Source organism: Folsomia candida, unplaced genomic scaffold, assembly GCF_002217175.1.
Source record: "Folsomia candida strain VU population unplaced genomic scaffold, ASM221717v1 Fcan01_Sc001, whole genome shotgun sequence".
Classification (NCBI taxonomy): Eukaryota; Metazoa; Arthropoda; class Collembola; order Entomobryomorpha; family Isotomidae; genus Folsomia; species Folsomia candida.
The window spans coordinates 25,701,104-25,726,177 of NW_019091193.1; the positions used below are offsets into that span (position 1 = coordinate 25,701,104).

Sequence of the window (25,074 nt, forward strand, 5' to 3'; positions counted from 1 at the left end):
TATTTCAACTCTTGACAACAATCACTTATTCCGGGGTGCACTTGGATAACGAACGAGGAGTAAATGTTGAATTCGGATTTGAAATATCGAAAACCAACCAACTGACAGGGAGGCTTTTGTTGAAAACTCTGCCAACAACAATGGACAACAGTGTACACATGTCCAAATTAATAATGGCTTCCACAGACGTCCCACTGTTTCTTTTGACAAAGCGTCCAGGAAGGAATACGGCCTCTCAATCGTGGAACATGGCACATTAATTTTATAACGAATCGCCTCCGTGTCTGATAGTTTCGGATGTTTTACGTCCTCATTTCCACTTTATGTAGTCCTTCCCATTGCATTTATAGCCCATTTTAAATATATGTATCTCCGTATTTAATGCTTATTATGCTTATCATTATGCATGCTTATATGTATGCACTAAACTGGAACCAACCAATAAGTAACTAATCTGCGAGCTATACATACATAATTCTTGGGTAAATTATTTTCCTACTTTTTTTGCGAGATGCATGTACGAGATGACGAATAAGCATTATTGAAACAAATATCGAAATGTGGTGAACAAGGCGAGAGTGGAATATGCGAAGGAATAAAGGAGCCTTTTGATGGGACGAGGCGAGCGAGTGATTACGGAGCGAGAGGTGCAGGGTTGAGCTGACGCGACTTTCTCCACCCCGAAAGGCATGGATTCCCACAGCCAACCAACCCCAACGCTTATGGCATCATCATCATCATGAGAAAGCTGTTTGGTCTTCTAAAGGATACATGCACCGGACGGCTACCGTCTCACTCTTCCATACGTGCCACCACGAGAAGCAGAGATCAAATTATCTGTTGACCCTGTTGAGTCGAGATCCCTTGTGTGTCTCACTCAGCTCGCAAGCAGTGATCAGTTGAGATTACGGAGGTGTCTCATCAGCACAGTGTTTTAAGACATTGAAGCTCGTGGCTACATTCAGCTTAATCATCGCTAAAGCATAATTTTGTTTAATAACTACAAAAAGAAAAAGTATAAAGATGGTTAATCCTGGGTTTGGAGTTGACTAAGAAAATAAACTTGTCAAGCCATGCAAAACAGTGTTGACGTGAACAATCCTGAAGCATTAGCCATGATGGCTCAAAATCCAATGTTGGGCTCGCTGCCTCCTGCGTTCTTCCTCCGAGCTGCTGAACGGTACCAAAGGACGCCCAAGTGCGCACGATGTCGGTACGTACATATATTAAATGTTATATTATTAAGTTTATTAGTGCAAATTAATAAAATCACGAAATACATTTGTACTTTGAACCTAGAAATCATGGAGTTGTCTCAGCCCTGAAAGGTCACAAGCGCTACTGTCGCTGGAGGGATTGTGTTTGTGCCAAGTGCAATTTGATTGCGGAAAGACAGCGAGTTATGGCTGCTCAGGTGAGCGTACAATTAATTTCTATAAAAAATTGCATCCCAGACCATGCAAACTAATGTACCAAGCGGAGAAGGAGCTATTAGACGATACGTCTTGTCTAATGTGAGGGAAATTGAGAATTTTTTTAAATTTTTTTAAAAATTTTTTGTCCCAGGTGGCCTTGAGACGTCAACAAGCACAAGAAGAGAACGAAGCTCGAGAACTCGGTCTGTTGTATAATCCCAACAACAACAATAACAACAACAATTCGGTTCAAAACTTGTCCCCCGGGTCGAGATCACCTCAAGAAACACCACAGCCTGGAATGTACGGGATGCCAAATGGTCTGCAGCTCCGAGCTCTGGGGATGTCCGATTCTGGAGGTTCTGGAGATTCCCAATTCAACTCTGCCGTGATTGACAATAAGAGACGAGATTCGCCCAGTCCCAGTAAGTTCTACGTCTTTTTTCTCGTTGCGAGACATTGTGCTAGTGTAGCTAATTGTTTTCATAAGCTTCATAACCTGCAACATACATTGGCTGATTCATCCAATAATTATTTTTAAAACTGCACGAGAGATATTTGGGTGTTAGCTGGAGACAGTTAATTAATTGGATTCGTCAAGCCTTTTCCTAGCAGAAGATTCACCCAACAGCATGACCGATTGATCCTCCTGTTCCATGTCAATTGCACTTACAATAAAAGGACATAAAATGCACAGTGTCAACAAATACACACCGTGCTGGTCGTCATCTTTCCCTCCACACATCCGTCCATCCACTCCACTTTTAATTCCCCAGCCGAGTTTTATTCCTCATTTCAATGGGGTGGAGGAGAAGCCCTTTGAAAACGGTCTTGATGAATTGTAACTGATACTGAATCCGAGCGGAATCAAAATGTGTGCAATTGACTTGATACCACGCTTTACTGCTACATAAATACACTTTCATTGACACCCCAATTTGATTTGTGGAGTAGTTTCTTTGTGAACTTGATTTTTATTGTTTGTGGATAGTTAATTACAATTTTGTTCCAAGAGTAGCAAACGACATACGCGTGACAGTTTAATTAATTGTGATGATGTGAATGGAGAAAGGGTTGTAGGGTATTGGGCATAGGGTGGGTATATTTACTGCTAAGGCCAAGCCTCAGTAGAAGAAGGATGAGCATTGTTGACTTGTATGTGTATGTGGCTTGCTTGGTGTCCAAGTAATTGACTGGATGGAGAAAGTGTTGAAAAGGGTTGATTATTTTGAAGTGGAAAAGTTGCGGTGGTAGAAAAACAGTTCATTTGTTCGCCCACTTTTCCCTCTTGAGCTGACTGACTAACAGTCTGTCTATCAGTTTAGATAGCGACGATGACGAGGGAAGGAATATGTATAGCGGGACAGGGAATAGTACTATTTGTAGAAATTCTTTCAATTATTCTCAACATTATCCTGATCTCAATCTCAGCCCTCTCTTTCTCTCTTCTCGCCGCTGATGATGCCTCAATTCTCACTCACATCCACCCATCCATCCAACACATAACAAATACAAAAGGTTTACATTATACTTGAAAAATCAAGTGGAGATGCAGATGCTGGAATGAGATGAGAAGTATTTTTCCAACTTCTTCTTGGGATGAATTTCCCATGACTAAATAGAAGGATCGAGTATGATGAGCAGTGGTGGTGGCTGCCAGAGTATTATTAAGGGGTGAAAGCCCTTTATAAGATCGTTATGTCCGTCCGTCTGTCTGTCTGTCTGTCTGTCTGTCCGTCCGTAGCTCCGATAACTTTTGAACGGAAAGACATAGAGACTTGAAATTTTGAACGTAAACTCCTAACGTCAATGGACAGGACGAGTTCGAAGATGGACACTGTGACATCGTCACCTGGACGATGACGTCGTCACAGTGACGAAAAGTGACGAAAAAGTGTCACTTGTCAGTTTTGACATGTGACACATCATTTTTAACTATTTTTCAATGAGGAATTCGAAAATTCATGTCATTTTGTGTTTGGACGTCACCTGTGACGATGACATCGTCACGGTGACGAAAAGTGACGAAAAAGTGTCACTTGTCAGTTTTGACATGTGACACGTCATTTTTAACTATTTTTCAATGTCAAATTCAATGGTGACCTCCATTTTGACCTCAGAGGTCATGTAAAGGTCATAGGACATATCTATTTCAATTTCAACTGAAATTTAACCCCGAATTCAATGGTGACCTCCATTTTGACCTCAGAGGTCATATAAAGGTCACATAAGGGTTATCAACTGTTAAATTTGACACAAATAAGACACAAAAGTCGAAAACACGTCAGAAGTGTCGATCTTAACAAATTTTCGAACAATTTGATATTCACATTGACGTATGACAGTCCTTTCACCCCTTGGTTACATGCGTTGTAACGGTTTATTATTTTTCGATGTGGTGATAATAATTTCTCCTGCAATTGGACATTGACTCACAGATACGAGTTCGACTCAGCTCACAATTTGGCTTAGTTTTGGCTTGGTGGTGAAAGTACTTGTTGACTTCTTTCTCTCGAAGCACGACGCGGCCGTCGTCGTCGTCACGAGGAAAGAGGAAGCCTCCATTGTGAGTCTCATATCTAATGATTAGACAGGATATGTAAACGCCAGCTGCAGACATTTTCTTTCTGCCTTGTTCACGATTTTCGCTTCTATTTCTCGAGCAGCAGCAGCAGTGGCACAAGAAAAAATAAATTGTCGAGTTCAGAGGGATGGAATGAGTTCAAATGAATGAATGAATGAAGGCAAGAAATTACATTTCCACTTGAGCAAAATATCCAATCTACGATCCGGATTCCTGGAGACAAATTCTGAGTGAGCCCATTGTATTGGGTTATCATCATCCTCATCTTCTTCCTCCTCTCCCGTGCTCCTGGGTGGGTGGAGGAGGAGGAGGGCAATGGGAGAATTACTTATCTCGACCTCTCTCCTTCTTCTCACCACAGTGTAACCAACCCACGGTGGAGATGGATATCGCAGCCAGGCACCTTTTCTGTTCTTGCTTTCTTCACATTTCTCCGTGTGCTGGATACATGCGAGATGCTATTTACATGTGCTATGTAAAGATGCTCGTGCTCTGTCTCGTAGAGGAGAGAGAAAGGTAGCTTTTGACAGTGTCATTATCAGCTCCTTTTAGATTTTTTTACTCTGCTTCCTGATTCACTTGGAGAAAAATTATACTTTTAAGTTATTCGCTTATTAATTGAAATGGTATTTGGAGAGACACTTATTGTTTACAATGTTAAATTATAAGGATTGACTATAAGACTGTGCACTTACATATGTTTGATAAGCCCATTTGTATTAAAGCATTGATAAGAGATTTCAATATTAAATCCCCCCATTTTTCACAATTTCAGTTTTTGAGTTTGTGATTCATCCACAATGTTTCAAGTTTCTAAAGTATAATTCACAGCAGCGTACATATTATTCCTACTTATGTAATTATATACGTTACATTGGAGGTATTAGGCCATGAAATGAAATTAGGGGAAATGCCACAATCCTTCCTAATTCTCTCGTTATTGGAGGAGCACAATACCTCACGCGAGTTGCAATGTTATTCAACAAGACGAGCTGAATGCTCAAGGGTCTCCCTGGTCGTATTATATGTGAAAAAGAAGTGGAACATTTTCTGAAAGCTGGTAAATACGACTAACGTGCACGAACGTAACCAAAGCCAAGCATTTATTCAGTCTTTGCATTCATCAACACGAGGAGAGCTTTTCCTTCTCGTCAAGTCCCACTTATCATGAATAGCGATATCCATAATCCTGCCCTGCGAGCCTCTTCTTCGTGTGCGTCCTGTCTGCTACTGTGTGCAACCTCTTCAATTCTTCCATTTTTGGATGGAATTCTGGTTACTACTTAAAAAATGATTTGTAAATGTATTTTTATGAATATTTATGTTACACAATAATCATGTGGAGCATTTTAGTATCGAAATTGGTATCCATTTTATATAATGGGAGCGCTTTTACGTATGTACATGGGTTGTGTACGAAAACTCCATAGTTCTCATTATGCAACACTAGTAAAATTCTAAACACCTCGGCTCGAGATCCTAGCCATTCATATGAATTTGTGACGCACCGCAGCAAACCATGTACTAGAATGGAATGAAAAGGCCGACAGAAGGAGAATACAAATGGGAACAAAATAAAGGGTTGAAGAAATGGACTCGAATTTGATAAAGTAAATGAAAGAATATACTCTCCGAATGCATTGCAAAGTTCAATTTGGCCACCAGAACCGTTTCTGATCCGAATTCAAATATCCAGCCAGGGAAGAAATGAACTCTGTACCTTTCTCCTCCCACGACGACGGAGAAGAAGAAGAAATGGAGGTAGGAAAACATCTTTGTCTGAGAGAGAAAGAATGTCGGTGGGTTGTTGGAAAAGGAACACAAGGAGTGAAATTGAGTAAAGGAGGAAGTCGAAGGAGCAGGAAAGGCTCATTTTATTGGGAACATTTACCTGAAATAAAGACACGCGTTATTGAGAAGACTTGATATTGTCTTGTCTCCCATTGAAATAGTAATAATACGATTGTCCTACTAACTACTCTATAGCCATCCACATAATAAGAAAGTAGATGGGCAATGGGTCGTCCATTAGTTCCTCGAATCCTACTTATCTTCCATACGATATCATTATTGCAATTTGGGTTATTTTCAATGGACGCCGTGACCGTTTCTTATTCGATCCAGAAATGAAGGGGTGAAAAAATGAGTACAATAATGTATTTGGGAAGAATGTGCAGTGGTGATGAAAGACTTGACTTTCTAACTTTCTTTCCACTTTCCATGCATGCACACGGCCTGTGCGTCCTCGTCGTGGCAATGATGAAACAGGAGAAAATGTCGCAGCAATTGAGAGCTGCCGAGTTGAGATGTCAGCCTGATATTGTTATCACACAAAGAAATTCTAAGTATTTCGTTATTAACTCCGAGACCGTCAAGTTTAAGCAGTGTTCAACTTTTACTTTGCTCCATCCCTTCAGAATAAGAGTCGACATTGGGCGTATTGTCATTTTATCTCCTCATGTAACACTAAATGGGCATCTTTGTCTTCTCCGTTGCAAACTAATTGGACTTTTACCGGGACGGGAAGAATTCACAAGTATTTGTACGACTTCATCAAGACAATATTGTCCCGAAATGTCTTGCTCAACTTTTATTTCTTTGTTTCCAACTTAATTAAATTGTGAGTAAATTTAAATCCACGAGGAAGGGAATTTCTCACAAAGTGAGTGCTTGTGTTGCAGAGGGCATCGGATATCATCAACTATTATGAGTCTTTGGGAGAGTAATAAAATTGGATGTGTGATTAACGAGAAGCCATAAACTGAACGATATGAATACAAGGAGCAATTTTTCAACAATTAGGTTCATTTCTTCTTGAACTGTGGGGACAAAATCTGTGTGAATAGAATGGGAGCTGAGGATTAGTGGAATTAATAGCTGAGCTACAGCTCCCTCTGATCCTTATCTTATTAAATCCATTAGAAATAGTGTGACACATTTGTAACCTTGTGTAAAAATAGTGAATTGACACTGGCCATGTGCACCCTCGCCCCTCCATCCACCTATTCCATAGAAATCTAATTGTGACAAAAATCTACACCCCCGCCCACTCACCCTCTTTGTTGGATTGTATGATAAATCGTGCAATATTGCACATAATGAAAATGATAATTTCTTATTGAGGATTAACCTCCTAAAAACGATTACTGGTCTCAATGCGAACAAAAGCAATATTTTAGAGACGCCCCAAATTCGTCACTCGACACCTACGTGCATACCCATTTTAACAAATTTCCTAGAAATGTTCCCCAAGAACATAGAATACGTGGAATAAATAAGGACGGAAATTTGATTACAAGTTTTTGCCTAGAAATTCAAGAGAATTTTAATCCCTAACTTACTTTTACAATATTAAATGTGTCAACATTTTCCACTGATCCACCAAATAAGCAATAACTACAAAGTGAGATTATCTTCATAATTTTAAAGAACTCGTGGTACTTTATTCTAAACTAATCCTAAGCCAAAGTGTTGCATAACGGACGGAAGACACTCCTCAGCGTCAGAGGCCATATAAATATCTGTCTGTATAGCCTCGTATATAGCCAACGTCATTTGCACCCCACTATTTTCATCCTGTTGATGACAAATAGCAAAATAGGATAGCCAATTAATTGAGTGGAAGTGAGCTTGCTTTGTTGTTTTGTTTCTTAATGTTTCAAACGCCGCCATAAATTATACGAGTACGAAAAGTTTCAAGTATTGTTTCATCCTGTGCTTTTGTCACAAAACAGAAACTATTTCGTCTTGAGATAAATCACGGGACAAAAGGAAAGCCCAGAAACAGTTTCACTCCGGCTTCGCGAGTTCGTTATTATCTTGGACGAATGAATAATTACCAGTGACAAAATCACTCTGGGCAATGCAACCAAATCTTATGGATAGATCTTTGTATATATGTCTATGTATATACTGTATATGTACGTATAAGTTGGACACTTTATGCTAACTTGTATTCCGTTCAAGTGTGTATTATCCACCAGACCACGTCATCGTCATCATGAGATCATTTTATTTATAGTTTCTAAATGATCCTCTTGGATCATTTAATTTGACTCTCTAAACCCATGTCATGAATACGCCCACATGCGCGGAGGAAATTAATTATAATTGAAGTCTTGTTGGCATCACGTATGCTACTGAATACAAATTAATTTACGAGTTCCAAGAAAATCTAGACGGTGAAATTGTACATATTATAAATTATTACGACATTACCGACCAACTTATTAATCCTTCCGCACTTAGCACTACTGGCTAGTCTGTAGCTCTTAGTCTTGATAACCAGATATGTATGCATACAGGAAGAAATAAGGCGAGGGGGATGCCACCGAGAAATGATTTTGACACCACGAGAGAATTATTTCTAAATTTACTGTTCTCTTCTTCATTAGAACATAACTCGGTCGATGGAGACCAGAGGGGTTTCGCTCACACTCTCGTCGTTCCCTTTTCAGGCCGAGGAATTTTTCTAATTTCTTTTTGTATTTAGTCATTTGCACTCCCTCATTCATACGACGACGCCACCAGCCATACTTCATCATCATGCATCTCTCTCTCTCTCTCAAGAATATGCAAGCCAAGTCGGGTCGACCAAATTCCCAGAGACCGTCAGAGAGTGAGAGCAGGCGAGGTTAATACCGTCCATTTGCATCATTTTATTATCATGGATGACTTCTTCTCCGACTAAACACGCTAACTTATTACTTGGTCTTTACCACCGTCCTAAAGCCTCTTCATCTCCGCTTAATGAGTCTTCCTGCTCGCTGCTAGCTCTTGTTATTACAGAAAGCAAGTGAGTAGAAATTGTGTGGATGACATGTTTTGGCACCATTTCGGCACATTTCTCACCCTTTGGCTCTCTCACACACACACAACCAGGGGAAATATTTAGTTTCTGTAATTGATCAGTCAGCCAACCAGCGAAACCACCAGCAGAAATTATGAGAAACATGCATGATGATGCTATTTGTACGTACAAATAAGAAGGGGGAAAGGAAGGAGTGCCGTGTATCCTGAACTTTCCCGTGTGGTTGCTGGAGCAAGGGGTGACAATTGAACTGGAGAGAATCAAAAAAATATTGGGGAAAGGCCGCAGTTTTATTGAAAAGCAGTTAAACGGAGATTATGTAGATGCACGTTTCCGTTTCCAATGAACTTTTATAACATTTGTGATATTGCATTCCAAAGCTCCCTTGTTCGCATCTGAGGAATTTTGGAAAAAGGCGAGCCACAAAGTCCAAAGGCAAGAGTTGAAAGGGTTTGAGACTTTGATTGAAGAACTGAACCTATGTTTCAAGGAGGACACCAGACTTAAAGTATTTTGAATAATGCGAGGAGAAAGTCCTCCTCTCGAGATCGCATGGTCCTGACCAGAATCGAAATTCAGCAACTGACAAAGTTCAGCATACATACTTCTGTAGAGCACTTTGGTATATACACTCCTCCTTTGGCAATAAGAAGAATTGTGGAATGGAATGCACACGACACGGCTACCACCTCAAGAAAAGTGTTAATATTCTCGAACCTCTTCTTCCTTGAAATTGAGCGCATCAGTATCAATAAGAGGAAGAATATGTGGGGCTGGGATGGTTCAAGGAGACGAGGTGGATGGATGGAATACGGTATCAGAAGATGAAACACAATGGAAATGCGACACAATCGAAACTGGATGGAAATCCGATTTAAATCAATTTCCCTTCTCTTTCACTTCCCAATTTAATCCATATCACACACACACACACGAAGGGATGGATTCGTTTCAGTTGAATGTGAGTGAATTGAAGTGCAAGTGGGAGGATGGAGATCAAATTCACAAAAGTTTACAAGTAGCTGAATCTGGTGTGTCTGTGTACGGTACGCATAGATTTGAATTCGAGTCGCAGAAAAGGGTGTTCCATTCTTCAACCTGAAATGTTATTAGCAAAAGAGTAAAATGTTGTTTGCTACCCTTCCCAAAAGTTGATGGTGACACTTTTGTATATGTTCGGTAGGTATTATTATGTTGGCTACATATGTATGCACGTATGTAGGTATTATAAAATGGGTAGGTGTGTCATGCTCAGAACGTATGTAGCCCTGCATATCATTGTTCTTTTCTTCAGCCATGTAAAAAATGAGACGACGAGTTGAAGCTGAGGGTACTTGAGGGCACCTCGACTACATACACTAACAATACTTACACTACCAATTACACGCACACAACCTTTGGATTGTACACCTCATGTGTGTTATTACATTACACAGTTGACATTTTTACTCGAGAGAGAGAACTTGACTATTGAAACACGGCTTGAACAATAACAAAACTAATATGGATGGAGGACGAGTGAATATTGAAATTCAACCCTTTGATGAGATCATAGTCTATCCATCTCAGCAGGAGTTTGTTCAATTTCACACAACCGAAGCTTATCCATCTGCTCCAAATAATGTCCAATAAGACTTTTGTATTATTATTAGAGTACCAACCAACCAACTCCTGTCATCATCATGCATATTTGTATTGCACCTGCAGCTAATCTTTAATTGCATGCGTGATGTGATTCATTCCTCGTGACGACGACTCGCCACGGTGCACTAAAAATAATCTTTGTACTAAATTCGGTCGGGTTTGATTACATTTTCAGAGTCCAAGAGACAAAAGCTGGACAGAAACGGGGACGAGTTGACGGACGACGGGGAAGGAGAGACGCTCGACTACAAGGACGACTTCCAGCAAAGAGAGGACCCCGATAGTCCCGTCGCACTGGATGTCAAGAGTCAGCAGAGAGAAGAAAGAAGGAGAACGACGACTGACAGGTATTCTTCCCCGTCAAAACTGTTGGCAAAAAATGATGAACCACTTTCAGAGCCCGAAGAGTCGAGAAACAGTAGCAACGAAGACGATGACGAGCCGATAGTTGAGCCCAACAATGGGAAGAATGCAAACTCTTCGGATCAAGATAATGATGACACCGACCAAGGAGACAATTACAAATCCAACAACAAGTACTTGCGAGCCCTGGCAGCCGAAGGGATTCAAGTAGGAAGACATGTCACACGGCTGAAGAACAGCTCCAAATACGGAGGCAATAACCACCATCACCAACAACAACTAGTAACTCCAACGCCTCAGAAAAATCGTAAGAATTTGAACCCCCGTCGTCAAAGTCAAAGTCCACCTTCCCCCGCAGTGGACACGCTTCTCCGAGTGTTTCCTACCAAGTCGAGGAGCGAAATTGACGTGGTGCTGAGCAAAACTGGGGGCGACGTTTTGAAAGCAATTGAGGTACTCCTCACAAGCAGTGAGACAGAAAATCTGCTTTTCCAGCATCCTCATCATCAACAGTCGTCGGCTGCTGTCCATCAGCTCAACCAACAACTTCATCAACTCGCTCCGAATGTCACAACTCCAATGTCGGTTCACCAGTTTATTCACCAGCAACAAATGCAGCATCAGCAAAGGTCCTCCTCGCGAGCCTGTTTTTCCCCCACGAATAACACGACGACGACCAATACCAGCCCCACGTCAGCACACGGCCGTGGTCCCATTGATCTCGCCATGGACTCGCATCACCATCGACTGCTGGAACATTCGTTCGAAAAAAGCAGCAGCAATCATCACCACAATAATAATAACCACAAGTCGAACAATAACAATTCCCTCACCAACAATAACAACGTCAACTCGAACAATCATCTTTTGGGTCATCACGACGGTGGTTCTCCTCCCACTTCCGGAAGAGGTGGGAGCGAGAGTCCGACCTCTGCATTCTCATTTTTCGGACCATATGCTGCTGCTGCGGCCGCTGCTGCAGCCAGATTCCATCCGAACCACCCAGCAATTGCGAATCGTCGCTTTCTCCCATCCCTTCTGCCCTACGGGATTCCCGGATTGCCCCGACCTGGCGACTTTTACCCTGGACTCGCAGGAGCCCATCACCCTTTGGTCACTGCAGCCGCAGCAGCAGCCATGTCCTCCGCAGGGGTGTTGAACCTTGGAACTGGGGGTGGTTGCAGTGGGGGGAACAATACAAGTCCAGGCACTCCTGGGTCTCAACACGAGAACAATAACCTGGGAACGAACGAGCGAGAGGGCACTCCGCCCACTTCTTGCTCAGGCTCCGATAGGGCGTCCTACTCGGAGTGAGAAGAAACTGTTGCAATTTGGTCTTCTTCATTCACCCTTCGTGGTTTCGTTACTCGAGGAGGTCTTCTGTTCCAGCAGTGGTGGCAGTCTCGAGAAGGTCCCCTCCTCCCAAACTCATCCTGAATAAGCTATCTTCTCGACGCAGGGAAATCTAAAAGTGGTAGTCACTTCGTATTGTAACAATGTACGTATGTACATATGTCTTGGCATGTAGCGAGAGAAATGTTGTATCGACTTTCCCCTTCGTCTCACCCAGCTTTTGATAGAGTTTCGATAGTCGTCTCAACTTTTGTGAATATGAAGAACAAGTCTTATTTAGCTATTCTCTGGAGATGTAAATGAAATGTAAAAGTTGTTGCATTATGTATTAAAATATGTATGATATTATATACGACGAGCCATTCAATTCGCCCTGTGCATATTGACTGTTGATGGGCATTAAATTATAGTGATTCTCTCTCTGAATCTGGCTGGATAGCAGTTTTGCTATATCCTGTGGACATAAATAAGCAGTGAATGGAGGAGCAGACGAGTGAATGGACGAGGGGAACGAGAATAAAGAAAATTGGACGTTAAACAGTTGAATAAAATAAAAGTTTGGTTGGGGTGGTTGTTGTTCGTGGTGAGCGAATCTTTGATGAAATGGACTATTAGTATTTAGTTTAGTGTCGAGTAGCTGAGTGATGGAAACTAGTTTTCGTTTATTCGACCCATTCAAGCGTCTGTGGGCAATTTGTAAATACTTACACAAGTTTCCATCCATACGTTTTTATTCCACGGATGCACACCCGCCATGATTATTTACTGGGCAGTTCACATAGTCTTGCAGCCCTCAAAGGAATATCATGATTCAATTCTCTGCGTAATAATAATACAAATAATAATAATATCTAATTGCTTGTGGGGTAGATGAACTACTACTTGCTACTCGTCGTGGTTCCTACTCTTTTCATGTAATCTCACCCCTTTTGCCCTCGTTGTCTCATAGCAAATCATTCATTGTTGAACAAACCCATCATGTTCTCCGATGTTCATCATGCATGTATGACTTACATAGCCCTGTGGTACATGACTACATTGTGTAACACTATGATAGACTAGTTGCTAACCTCTGTAAAATTATACTAGTAAATGAAAATACTATAGCTTGGAGTTGTACTTGGGGAATCAAGTGTCACGTAGGAAGTGTGCGTAGTTTTGAGCTTATATGTACCAAAAACTTTTAAAATAAAATGATCAATCGATCAATGTAATCGTAATCAAAGGAATTTAACGCTGCACATATTTATTAATCTAACACATAGCTCCTAAGATGGCAGATCATATGCATGATACGAAATTGTGGTTTATTTTTGGGTCCGCTCTTCTTGCAATTGTCTGTCAAACTGTTCAAGAAGGTGAACCGAAACTGATTTACTTACAACAAACGTATTGTGGAGTCCACTTGACCACCCGTCAACCACATTCCCACTCAGCCTGTCGTCGTTGTATTCATCCTCGCCATTCGGAAATAAGTATTTGGGAAGAGAAAAGCACCCTTCCAAAGAAATTAGAATATCAAATATAGAAACACAATTCAATCTCAACTCAATCAAAGGGTCACAAAGGATTATCTCTTTCTCATGCCAACTATCAAATCGGTGAGAGGATGAGTTTGAAACTTGTCATGCGATGAAAAGGGTTGAAATTTGGATCATCTCAATTCACTCAGTACCTGCCAACCAGCCAACCAACCACGCAACCACCGAACGTCCGCAGACCAGTAAACACAATTTGAACTGATTATCTTATGCATTCTGTTTGGATAGAGTTATTAAATAAGTACAAATCCAATTTGAAATGGACTGACACTTCAGCAGCCACTGAGACGGCTTATCTCCAGAATCACACAATGTACAAATTTCTTCCCATCTCCATCTCATCTCGTATGCATCATAATCATTATCATTATCAGGGTCATGTTCAATATGGTTCGACAAAATACAGTCAGTGACAGTGGTTTCACAATCGGTTGGAAAAACTTGGCCAATATTTATTCACGTAGTGACTTTTGTATAATTTAGTATAAAATTGAGCCTTATTTTAACGGCAAAAATTCGATGATATGGTCATTCAAATTAATCAGTAAACTAATTGAATTATTGACATTATCTGCATGCATGCGAACCTTATGGACTCGTATATTGCACCACGCACGCACTCGGTTTGTCTCCGGAAACCCTTTAAAATTTGAATTTTGCATTGAAAATAATAAGCTGGCTTCAAATCTGACAAGTGCATGATGCTCAGCCATCGGATTTACGAGCTGACAAACAACGTCTCAATTCATTTTAAATTAAATTTGCATTTGAACTCATTTTCACACGAACATTAAACGTGTGCATTTAAATGAAGTTTAATTTCTCTTGTTTGTCTGGGTAAATCTTTAAGCTAATTTTGAGAGAATGTGTTGACACGTGCTTGTAGTGTTTGTAAATAGGATTTGATTTCAGCCAGAAACATGACGATTTTTGTGGTGAATGTCAAATGTCAATTTCACACTTTTACCACGAACCTGTTTTTAATCCTTTAAGTAAATTCTGTACAATTTCAACGTTACTTAAGAGTGACATTATTATTATTATACAGCATTTGTCAACATTTGTCAATATTATAGCACTTTTCATGCAGACATATTCATAAGTTTACATCAGCTCAGCATCGTCCGACCAGCATCGTCTGCTTCAAATTCAACTGAACAATTGAGTCACGAAATTGGTGACTTGCTCATTGGTCACCCTCCTCCTCTCGTGAAGGGAATGTTTTTCTTGAGGAATTTCAAGAGTCTGTATAAATGACAGTCGCGCATGCATCGCATCAAATCAATCAGTTTAAAGTAGGAAATAAACAAACAAACGCAAGGAAATGTATTTTATTCGAGTACTCGCCAAGACAGACCACGACGAATAATGGATGACAAAATCAAGTGATTTCCATTTGTTGGATATACATTTAATACAGACAATTTTTAACTGTTGAGTAGCGAACTAATGGAATGGTAAACATTAAAATCACCACTTGAATTATTCTTTTCAATCAATTACACAACAAAGGAGACGGCATTACACTACAATTTCAATAGCTACAATCATCAGCATGCATACATAAAACACGTCCAATTTAAAAGTTTTCTTGGAAATTACGTTACTTAAGTATCCCCTCAAGTAAATAAATAAGTATGGACATCTGCATGTGTATATGTACGTATAAATGGCTGTACAGACATATGTACATACACATTTGCGTATGTATCCCCAATGGTATTTACAATGGAATGAATTGCATAATCTCACCATAGTTTTCCACTGAAAAACTTAATTGTCGGTATGATGCTAAAAAATTCGAGAGAACGTGTGCGTAGAGTTTATAGCACACTCAGTCAGATTAATTGGCACATAATGCACTATTTATAAGCCACTGTGCTGCACTGAGCAATTATCTTCTTGAGAACAAACATGAGGAATAACTGCTCAGTAATATTTACTAGTGAAATATCAACATGTATTCATCGATGCTGCAAATACTTCCATGAAGCAACGATGCGAGCACAAGAAAAGGAAGAAGGCAAGAAAGGACGTCAAAGTGGTCGTCCCAACCAAAGTCCTCAAATACTGCAAGTACGAACTTGTTGACTAATGGAAGTCAAGTGGTTTAACATTTCGAAAGCGTTGTACCACACAAGAAGAAGAAGAAGCAAGGCAACATTGAATCATCACGGCTATTTATTCCCAATATTCAATACATTGTATTTAGTTTTGACTGTTGAAGGGGGCTTGACGAGAGTGCTACAGGCAGGTTAATGGGTCTCTGTTTACCTCAGTTTCATCCCCTCGTCGCCCAAGTCCTCACCAACTTTCCTCGTCCATCACTCTCCAATCGACAGCAGGAAAAGATTCCTTCATCAACCCATTTATTTCTGACTCGTACATATTTGCATCCTTCACTCACCTTTACACAGTCTCAGTTTTCTCGATAAAAAACAGTCTGTATCAAGAACCACGGCTGAAGGGAGGGAGGTGATGGCATTACATAACTGTATGAGAATATTATTATGAAGGATGCTCAGTCACTCTAGAAAATGGGACGAAATGGGCTCGAGATCAAATTGAGACAGGATATTATATGGACGCAGAGTTAATAAAAGTCAGAGAGGGAGCGTATTAGCCAAGTGTCATCTCCATGATAAGTTTGTTTATGATGTAAAATAGAAGAAAGTAAAGTTACGGCCTGGTTGTATGCATGTAGTGTCCACTCGACTATTATTCCGTCAGAGATGAACAAGCCCACCTGGGTAAAAAGTACACAAGGTATAAAAACCAGATATGTACATATATATGAACATTGCTCCTGCGGTTGCGATGGTATGTATGCTGGACCCTCAATACTCTTGCAAGTTTCATCAGGAAATGTATTAATTGTTTGATTTACTTTTGCCGTCTTCTTTTGGATCGTCATTATTTGTTCTTGTTACCACCCATGGACGAGAATGTTTGCTCTACATATTTCTTTCCTGGCATCACACACACGTTTTTAATTGCATCAGGACGAAAAACACTGTCATGCAATGAAACCAAGATGCATGCTGTTTGTGAACAATTTGAGAGAATATATGTGCGAGTTGGAGACTTCACAGATAGGCAACATCCAGATATTGTAGGAACGAACGGTGTGTGTAATAGACAAACTTTTCCACAAAGCCATAAACTTCGAACTCAGCCACAATTTAAGAGTGTTTATTGCCAAAATCAGAATATTCCAGGCTGGAAATTGCTTTTGGGCAAGTGAACAGAGTGAATCATCTCATGCAAGCTACAAAAGAGCACACAGATGTCTTCAAATCAAGAAGGTTGAAAATTCTATTGCCCATCGATTAGAAACATAAAGAACGCTATTATTATGCTAATATGCACCGTGGCGTATGAGACTGTGTGTGTGGACAGAGCCCTGTTTCCTGTAAAAACTTTCAGGGACTGTCATAAATATATACGAAACGAACATAAAAATCGAGACCAAGTGCCACTTCAGTCTGCTGACTCTCAACTTTTGATACGCATTGAAAGGATTCAGTTAAATGGATGGCGAATAAATAAAATGGGAATAAAAGGTCCATAAAACACATTAAGCAAAGACAATTACTTTGATAATATGTAAATCTCATATTTTTTGGTAAACCTTTTTCACAAGATAGGCCAACAGTGGTTTAGAAGAGAATCGTCAAATGCGACACCAATGTACTTTTTTATCTATAATAATTTCTCTTTTAAAAGTTATTCAGTCAGTTGAATTGGACTCACATACAAATACTTACTTGTATGATTGGCAGAATCGATCAAACATGGAAATACATTTTCTGGAAATATTTCATTGAATACTCGTTTGGTCTCACCTCAAAAAGGAAATTAAAGGGTTACGAAGATCTGAACCGTGACATCAAACAGTTTTTGCTACAGGCAATAATAATCTGTCAGTCTACCAGCTTTTGATTAGGCGCATAATATTTAGCGTCGAGGAGGACAGGAAATAACGAGCAACTCGATCTTCACCGCTGCTGAACACCCTGGATTGACTGGCAGTGCAGAAAACAGCTCTTTTGCTTCAAAATAAATGATTCCACATCTCGAAAATGCTCAAAAAATCTTTATCCTGGCGGTGGTCGTCAAGCCGCAGCATGCACGGCACACACGGTTCTTTTGAAATGCGACAACGACCACTACGTTATTCGATTATTACGTATTACACAGAAATCTGTGTGTAAATGGTGAGTTGTTGAAGCTTGAATTCATTGTTTATTGCATGCAGAGGTACAAACAAGCGAATTATCTTATATCCGTACGATCTCTTTAATTGACACTACGTAAGCAGTGTGGTGTGACAAAGTACTGACTTTCAGTCCATTCATTTAAAACCAAGCTAACAATATTCTCCATTTGCGCAACTTGAAAATTTTAGTTTTTGGCCAGTTGAAAATGCAAAATACGTTATTCTCTGCGTGACGCCAAGCTAAACTGAGTTTATTTTTCATTATATGTATCTCGACTTTGATTCAGCTTGTTGAGCAATAATATTATGTATTTATGTCAATGGAAAGAAAACCCATTAATATTACTATGTATATACAAAACTCTATGGGAAAGCCTTACAAGTCCTCATTAGTCCAGTCAAACGACACATAAGAAGGTTTACAGACTAAAAAATAACAGTCAAATTAAATGCTATGCTCAAATGCGTCGATTAAATACGTGGGCACTGACAAAGGGACACAGCTCATTTCTAAATGGGTTGGATCGAGAGATGATTGGAGAAGGATGAGTTTTTTAAGCCACACAAATAATAATAACCACTCGAGAGGGATGTTGTATCGCCAACCGCGCATGCTGCCCAACCGTTTCGCATTCTTGGGCTTTCACTTCAACAATGGGAATGTACATGGCTATTGTACAAGCAAACTTCTTCACTTGAGATGCTTGGGAAATAATAAAAATTTACAGTTCAGACGAGATTCAGTCTCTTTTTAAGTAGAATTGGAAACCGGTGACGTAAATTTTCTAGGAGTCGAGTGTGTCCCTCTTGGGGACCCCTTGACCAATATTTTAAAAGTGCATCTTTATTCCGGACAAATAGGTTTCTACACATATTCAGATTCAATTTGAAAAAGGGCTGTACCCTGACGGGCCGGTCAAAATGACAATAAACATAAAATGGGATTGCTGGATAAACAACACACACCACCAACGTTTGAATTCAAATGTCCTTGTTTGGTCATAACGAAACGGATTCTTATTTTGACAATTCTGGACCAAACATAGCTAAAAATAGCCATTGCGCAACATTATGATTATGAATTTCATGATTTTCTTGGCTAGAAAGTAGCATCATTTGATCATTGACAGATATTCTGTACCATTGAGAATCTCTTGCGGGATTGGTTCACGTTTAACTCGTTTTTATGCCATTGGAATGAATGTGAAGTGTCATTTTGCATCCAATTCTGTGTACACCTACAGTTGAATATTTAATATTGTTTAATTGAGTCATATTTTAATACCACCCGGATTAAAATAAAAACAGCGAATGGATAGATCACGTCAGACAATATATTGTTCGTAGGTGGCACAGTTCTGTAGTAGGATTAATGTGATACACTCATGATAGGCGTACATATGTATTATAAATAATTCAGTTGGCTAATCCTATTTCGTGGTTGTAAGTCGTAATCTTTATTTAACTGGAACAAAATCAAGTCTATTATATCAATGTTTTTCTAATATACATTAATATATACTGCCAAATATGTAGTAGTTTTATTTTGTAAAGAAATAACCTTAGTTCAATCAAAGTAAATACTCCAATTTACAACAGTTCTTTCATATCTATTACAAAAATACTTTGCAACAATTGGGGTTAAAGATGGCAGATAAAGATTACAGCCCTTTAAGTTTGGCTTGTGTCAAATCGCTGTCGGACAAATCTTACGAGAAACGCCGACAAGCAGCTGCCGAAATCGAAAAGTAAGGAATATCATGCCATTTTTAAATGAAATGTGTTGGATGTAAGAAAATAATTACCTTGTAACTTATTATAGGATGGTGAAGGACTTTACACAAATGAAAAATTCTGAGCAAATTAAGAAACTTCTTCGCGTGAGTTATTTGCATTGCCTTTATCTACATCATAAATTGTTATTCTATAACAAATTTTATTACTCGATAGTTCATGGATAATTATAAAATATATCTTAACATATTTTTTGTCATAGGTGCTTGGCCATGACTTTACTATGTAAGTATCCCTAATATACGTAACCACTAACTTTTAAACTGTAATCGATTTTTTAAATTAAATACTTAGGTCCCAAATGACCAACTGGAGAAAAGGTGGAATAATTGGACTGGCGTAGGTTCAACCCATTTAATTATATTAATAAGTATATGGTGTTTACACATTGTGTTTTATCAATCATTTAGGTCATCCGCCATGGGACTTGGACGTGTAAGAAAATAATAAAAACATGAAAATTTAATGATTAAGTACAATAAATGTAAAAAAAAACAAAAAAATGCATGCGTGTGTAACGATTATGCAGGATGCGGGAAATTATATTGACGAATTAATACTGCCGATACTTCACTGTTTTGGAGATTCTGACCCTAGAGTAAGTACCAACCTTTCAGGAAATGCTTATAACAAACAATTAGTATGACTACACTAAATCTCTGCATACATACGTTGTCCTATTTAAATCAAAGTCGTTATTTATGTTTCTAAAACTTATTGTTTTACAGGCGAGGTATTACGCGTGTGAGGGTCTGTACAACGTGACCAAAGTTGCTCGTGGCGCAATCCTGCTCCATTTTAACGAAATATTTAACGCTTTGAGTAAACTAGCCGCTGACCCTGATCAAAATGTCCGCAGTGGTATGCATACAACACAACTATTGCTTAATGGAGTCTACACGTATAATTTATATTCTGGAAAATAGGCACGGAAATGCTGGATCGTTTACTAAAGGCAAGCAACAAAACGGACGATTCATCAGTGTATATTTTAATAACACATCAATTCATTCGAAACTGATTTCAGGACATTGTAACCGAAAGTGCATCATTCGACCTTGTGACTTTCATTCCTCTGTTACGGGAGAGATTATATACCAAAAACACATTTGCTCGTCAGTTTGTTATATCTTGGATTTCAGTACTTCATGCAGTACCGTAAGGAATATTTTTAAATCCATGAACTATGATTAATATGTATGTATGCCATGCATTAATGTAGTGATACATATATTTCAGTGACATCAATTTGGTAATTTTTCTACCCGAGCTATTGGACGGGTTATTTCACATACTTGAAGACCCTACAATGGAAATAAAGAAAATGTGGGTAGTTCATGTAAATCTGACGGATTTTTTCATCCGCAATACCAAGCAAATTAAATCAATATCAATTTATATGTATGTTTTTCGCAGGTGTGAAACTGTTCTTGGAGAGTTTTTAAGAGAGATCATTAAAAATCCAAATTATGTTGACTTTTCTGGTAAGCACCATGTATAAAAGATAAGCGGCAAAAGCATGGAATTTGTTTCCAATTACCGATTACGAATTTTCAATTAATCGTATTTACAGTATTATTATTGACGATTTCGTTAGTTATTATGTCTCAAAATAATTTCAAGTACCCTATAAGTGCATTTATATATAATTCTATTTTATTAAACTTAGGAATGATCAACATTTTAATTGCTCACAGCCAGTCTAAAGATGAACTATTACAGGTGTGATATTTACCCGTTTCTTTATTTTCAACTTTGGTTTTCTGCTTGGCTTTTGACATAACATTGCTAGAGGTTTTGTATTTCATTGGTTAATTCTTTATGTTTTGCATTATTTGGTTATGCTTATGCTCTCTGTTTTCTTTCAGTCTTCAATTTTCAAGCAAGTACGTTACATTTGGGTTTGGTTCTGATGTCCTCCTCTTTCCGACAAATTTCAAAGTTCTGGATACTGACCTTGTTTCTTTACTTCCTTTTTGATTATTTTAAATTGACAAAACCAGCATGTATATATTATGTAGTTGACAATGATATTGTATACACGTATTATATTTATGATTTTCAGCTGATGGCTGTTACATGGATTAAAGAATTTGTTTCTTTGGCTGGAACTGATATGGTGCCTTATGGATCTGGGGTATGTATGTGAAATAATAAATATGTAATCTATCCATATTGCAATAACCTATTTATTACCAATTAACCCATCCTCAACTAGATTCTTTCAGCTGTTCTTCCATGTTTAGCGTACGAGGATGACAATCGCAAAAGTAAGCGTCAATTTCTACCATATATCTTTCTGAAGACGGGCAATAATTAAATTGACTGATATATTAACTAGTACTTAATCTCTATGTTGTCTATGTATAGATATAAGGGAAACAGGAAAAGCGGTGAACTACAGTCTCATGAAGCTCATCACAAACTTTAATGAGCAGAGCGTAACATCAGCAAATAAAATAGAAACAACACAAGTTAAAGATAACGGAGATGAATCGACGACGGCCAAGACACCGTCAAAACCAATTGCTGTCGATCTAACATCCTTAGTAGATGTTTTAACTCGGAATCTCCAAAACACTGCTGGTATTTCTGACATTTTTGAGTACCTAAATAAGAAATTAAGTTTGACGCTTGTTACGCACGCAGTGTCCACCAAGGTCGCAGTTCTTCGATGGATTTACCATCTGACATTAGGATTAATAAAGATGGCCAAAATGAATGCAAATATTGGTAAGGAATAATTACACTTTGGTACAAAATTATAAAATTGACAAATTATAACTCGCTGTTGTCGTCAAAACTGTCATAGTCGATGTAAAGTCAATTTTTCTCCTTCGTGACATCCTTGTGGTATAGAGCTTGCTCTAATTTGTCTATTTATACTATCAATTGCATGTTATGAATTCTGTAAACTTAGTCACAACTTTACTACAGTCTTCACGATGGATAGATATATTTAATTTATGCAATAGGTTTATTTTATGGAGGAATTTAAAGCAGTAAGAAATGATATTTAAATTTTCAGACCATTTAAAAATGGGGGATGAAATGTTCCGTTTTGTTGATGAGACGTTTCCAGTGCTTTTGAAGACTTTGTCAGATCCAAGTGATGAAGTTGTTCTGCTAAGTTTGGAGGTCTTGGCCGAAATTGTATCATTTCCATGCAAAAGCAGAGGTTGGACGTTTTATTTCTTGGTCTGATCAATCTGCCCACTCATAAGGAATAATCTTAACGTATAGATAAATAATTTTTATATAGAAGGTGGTGATGACCTACCTGTTAAGATTGAGATTCAGAACAATCCATATTTTATCAAGTTTGTGGTAAGCCTACTGGGATTATTTTCAACTGATAGACAATTGCTGGAAGACCGAGGAGCTTTCATTATTCGGTTTGGCCAATTGAAATTTTAATCATATAAAGTAATTGACTATTTTTATGTTAATTAAAAAAATTATTGTATTTTAGGCAGCTGTGCGTACTCTTGAGTTCTGAAGCAATATACCGAACTATTTCTGAAATTTTACTGGAGGAAGAGAATTTCAAGTTTGCCAATGTAATGGTTGAAACTTTGAACACTATATTGCTAACATCTGCAGAACTATTTGAATTGCGTATGCAGTTAAAGGAATTGAAAACCAGGGTTGGTTTAAAATAATAATAATTTATGTAATACTAAATCAACCTCCAAATAGATGTGATATGTTCATTTTAAATAATTGTAATGCTATCTTCCTCTATTTTTAGGAAAGTTGTTCTTTGTTCACTTCCCTTTATCGCACTTGGGCTCATGACCCAGTGTAAGTACAACAAAATATAGCAAAAACGATCATTGTTGAAGGTTTATTTTATTGTAGCTCTTGATGCTCTGTTAAGTTTGTTAACGAGGTTAATACATCGTTTTAAATTGCAGAGCAACTGTGGCACTATGTCTTCTCACTCAAAATTATGATCATGCTTGTGATATCATTCGGACCTTGTGAGTTATTAGAATTATATATGTGGTTATTTTTACACTTGTAATATTGAATACGTTTGATTTAATGTTATAACTTGCTTATAGCGGTCAAATTGAAGTCACCGTCGAGGTGGGTATATAGATTAATTTTTAGTCAGAATATATCATATAATTGTTATATCCGTTCGTAAATTCAGCACCACTGTACCAGATATTACTGATATTACTCCTTTGATTGAGGACATTTTGACCGATATTATGACACATTAAAACATGTCTAGTATATGATGTAGTTTTTAAATTTGTCCACAATCCAATATTACATTATCATCACTCTGTAATGAAACCTAGTTTATTGTCATCAGTATGTAACCAGTATATGGTGTCTCAATATTGTCATTGCATTATTTACAGTTCCTCGTTGAAATTGATAAGTTGGTCCAACTAATAGAGTCCCCAATTTTTACATGTAAGTTTGGCACAAATTTGACACTATTAATAACTGCGTGGGAGCTCCATAGTCATTCCATGTTTTCACCAAATGACATCATTGCTATATTTTGTGTATTTATTTTAGATCTCAGACTAGATTTACTCGACGGGCATCACAACACTGAATTAGTTCAGGCGCTGTACGGGCTTCTAATGTTGTTACCTCAAAGTGAAGGATTTCATGTTCTACAAAGACGTTTAAACTGTGTTCCAAGTTTTCATTTACCTCGTAAGTAATAAGTTACTATTGTAATGCCTGATTTGTCGTAACATGCAAAAATTCAATGGTTGTTGTTCATTTTCTTCTTGTCATAAGTACGTTGATGCTTATTTTCTTTTCTTTTCTTTCATGTGACTGAAACTTATTCCACTAACTTCTACACTTCCAACCCAAGCAGGCAGCAAGTATGTTGTAAAATTGTATTTCAAAATTTTCCTATAATAATTAAATCATGTAAAAGAAATTTTCTAATCTTCGCAGGCTTCATGGAGAACCCAAGACTGAAGAACGTGTCTTTGTAAAAGAAATAACTTTTAAGGAGCTACTCGTTCATTTCAGGACTGTTCAAGAGCGACACAAGCGTTCAAAACAAGCTAACAAGACGGCAGAATTGATTGAAAAGGGAATGAAAGCAATGGATTTTTAACAAAAGTATTATTGCATAAGTTTGTCTTCCTTTTTACCAAAGCAAATCCAACAGTTAACTGAATTGTATTACCTAATGTTTAAATTTAATGTACGCAATGATATTCCATTTATGAATTCAGGCCGAACGATTATATAGTAATGATATGCTTATAGTTGCAAGGTTTCTTAAATTTTAGATAATGATTAATAATTTTTATCGACATTTGTCCAATAAATAATAAAGTAGTAGACTTTAAGATATCTCTAAT

General features: G+C 38.3%; 2 protein-coding genes across 5 annotated transcripts; both read left to right on the forward strand.

Annotated features, from left to right (window-relative positions):
• The first annotated feature begins 456 nt into the window (after window positions 1–456).
• Window positions 457–13,380, forward strand: LOC110845364 (transcription factor mef2A). The gene is made up of 4 exons (XM_035846541.1): window positions 457–1,213; window positions 1,300–1,414; window positions 1,567–1,840; window positions 10,629–13,380. The coding sequence occupies exons 1-4, from the start codon at window positions 1,074–1,076 to the stop codon at window positions 12,128–12,130; spliced, it is 2,031 nt and encodes a 676-aa protein (XP_035702434.1). The 5' UTR covers window positions 457–1,073; the 3' UTR covers window positions 12,131–13,380.
• Window positions 13,381–19,116: 5,736 nt separating this feature from the next.
• LOC110842356 (protein VAC14 homolog) lies at window positions 19,117–25,070 on the forward strand. 4 transcript variants are annotated; one of them, XM_035855397.1, is made up of 27 exons: window positions 19,117–19,677; window positions 19,752–19,809; window positions 19,926–19,948; window positions 20,018–20,062; window positions 20,134–20,158; window positions 20,253–20,321; window positions 20,452–20,584; window positions 20,650–20,678; window positions 20,751–20,881; window positions 20,963–21,049; window positions 21,140–21,207; window positions 21,393–21,445; window positions 21,592–21,609; window positions 21,789–21,860; window positions 21,942–21,993; window positions 22,094–22,309; window positions 22,373–22,456; window positions 22,752–22,901; window positions 22,986–23,118; window positions 23,196–23,370; window positions 23,475–23,527; window positions 23,641–23,706; window positions 23,791–23,815; window positions 24,100–24,154; window positions 24,263–24,406; window positions 24,529–24,582; window positions 24,659–24,736. In XM_035855397.1, exons 1-26 carry the CDS (start codon window positions 19,577–19,579, stop codon window positions 24,534–24,536), a joined length of 2,073 nt encoding a protein of 690 aa, XP_035711290.1. In that variant the 5' UTR covers window positions 19,117–19,576; the 3' UTR covers window positions 24,537–24,582; window positions 24,659–24,736. The 4 variants fall into 4 exon arrangements, with proteins under 4 accessions (XP_035711290.1, XP_035711282.1, XP_035711278.1 ...); XM_035855389.1 differs by having other exon boundaries at window positions 19,119–19,677; window positions 24,576–24,582; window positions 24,659–25,070; XM_035855385.1 differs by having other exon boundaries at window positions 19,120–19,677; window positions 24,573–24,582; window positions 24,659–25,070.
• Window positions 25,071–25,074: the final 4 nt, after the last annotated feature.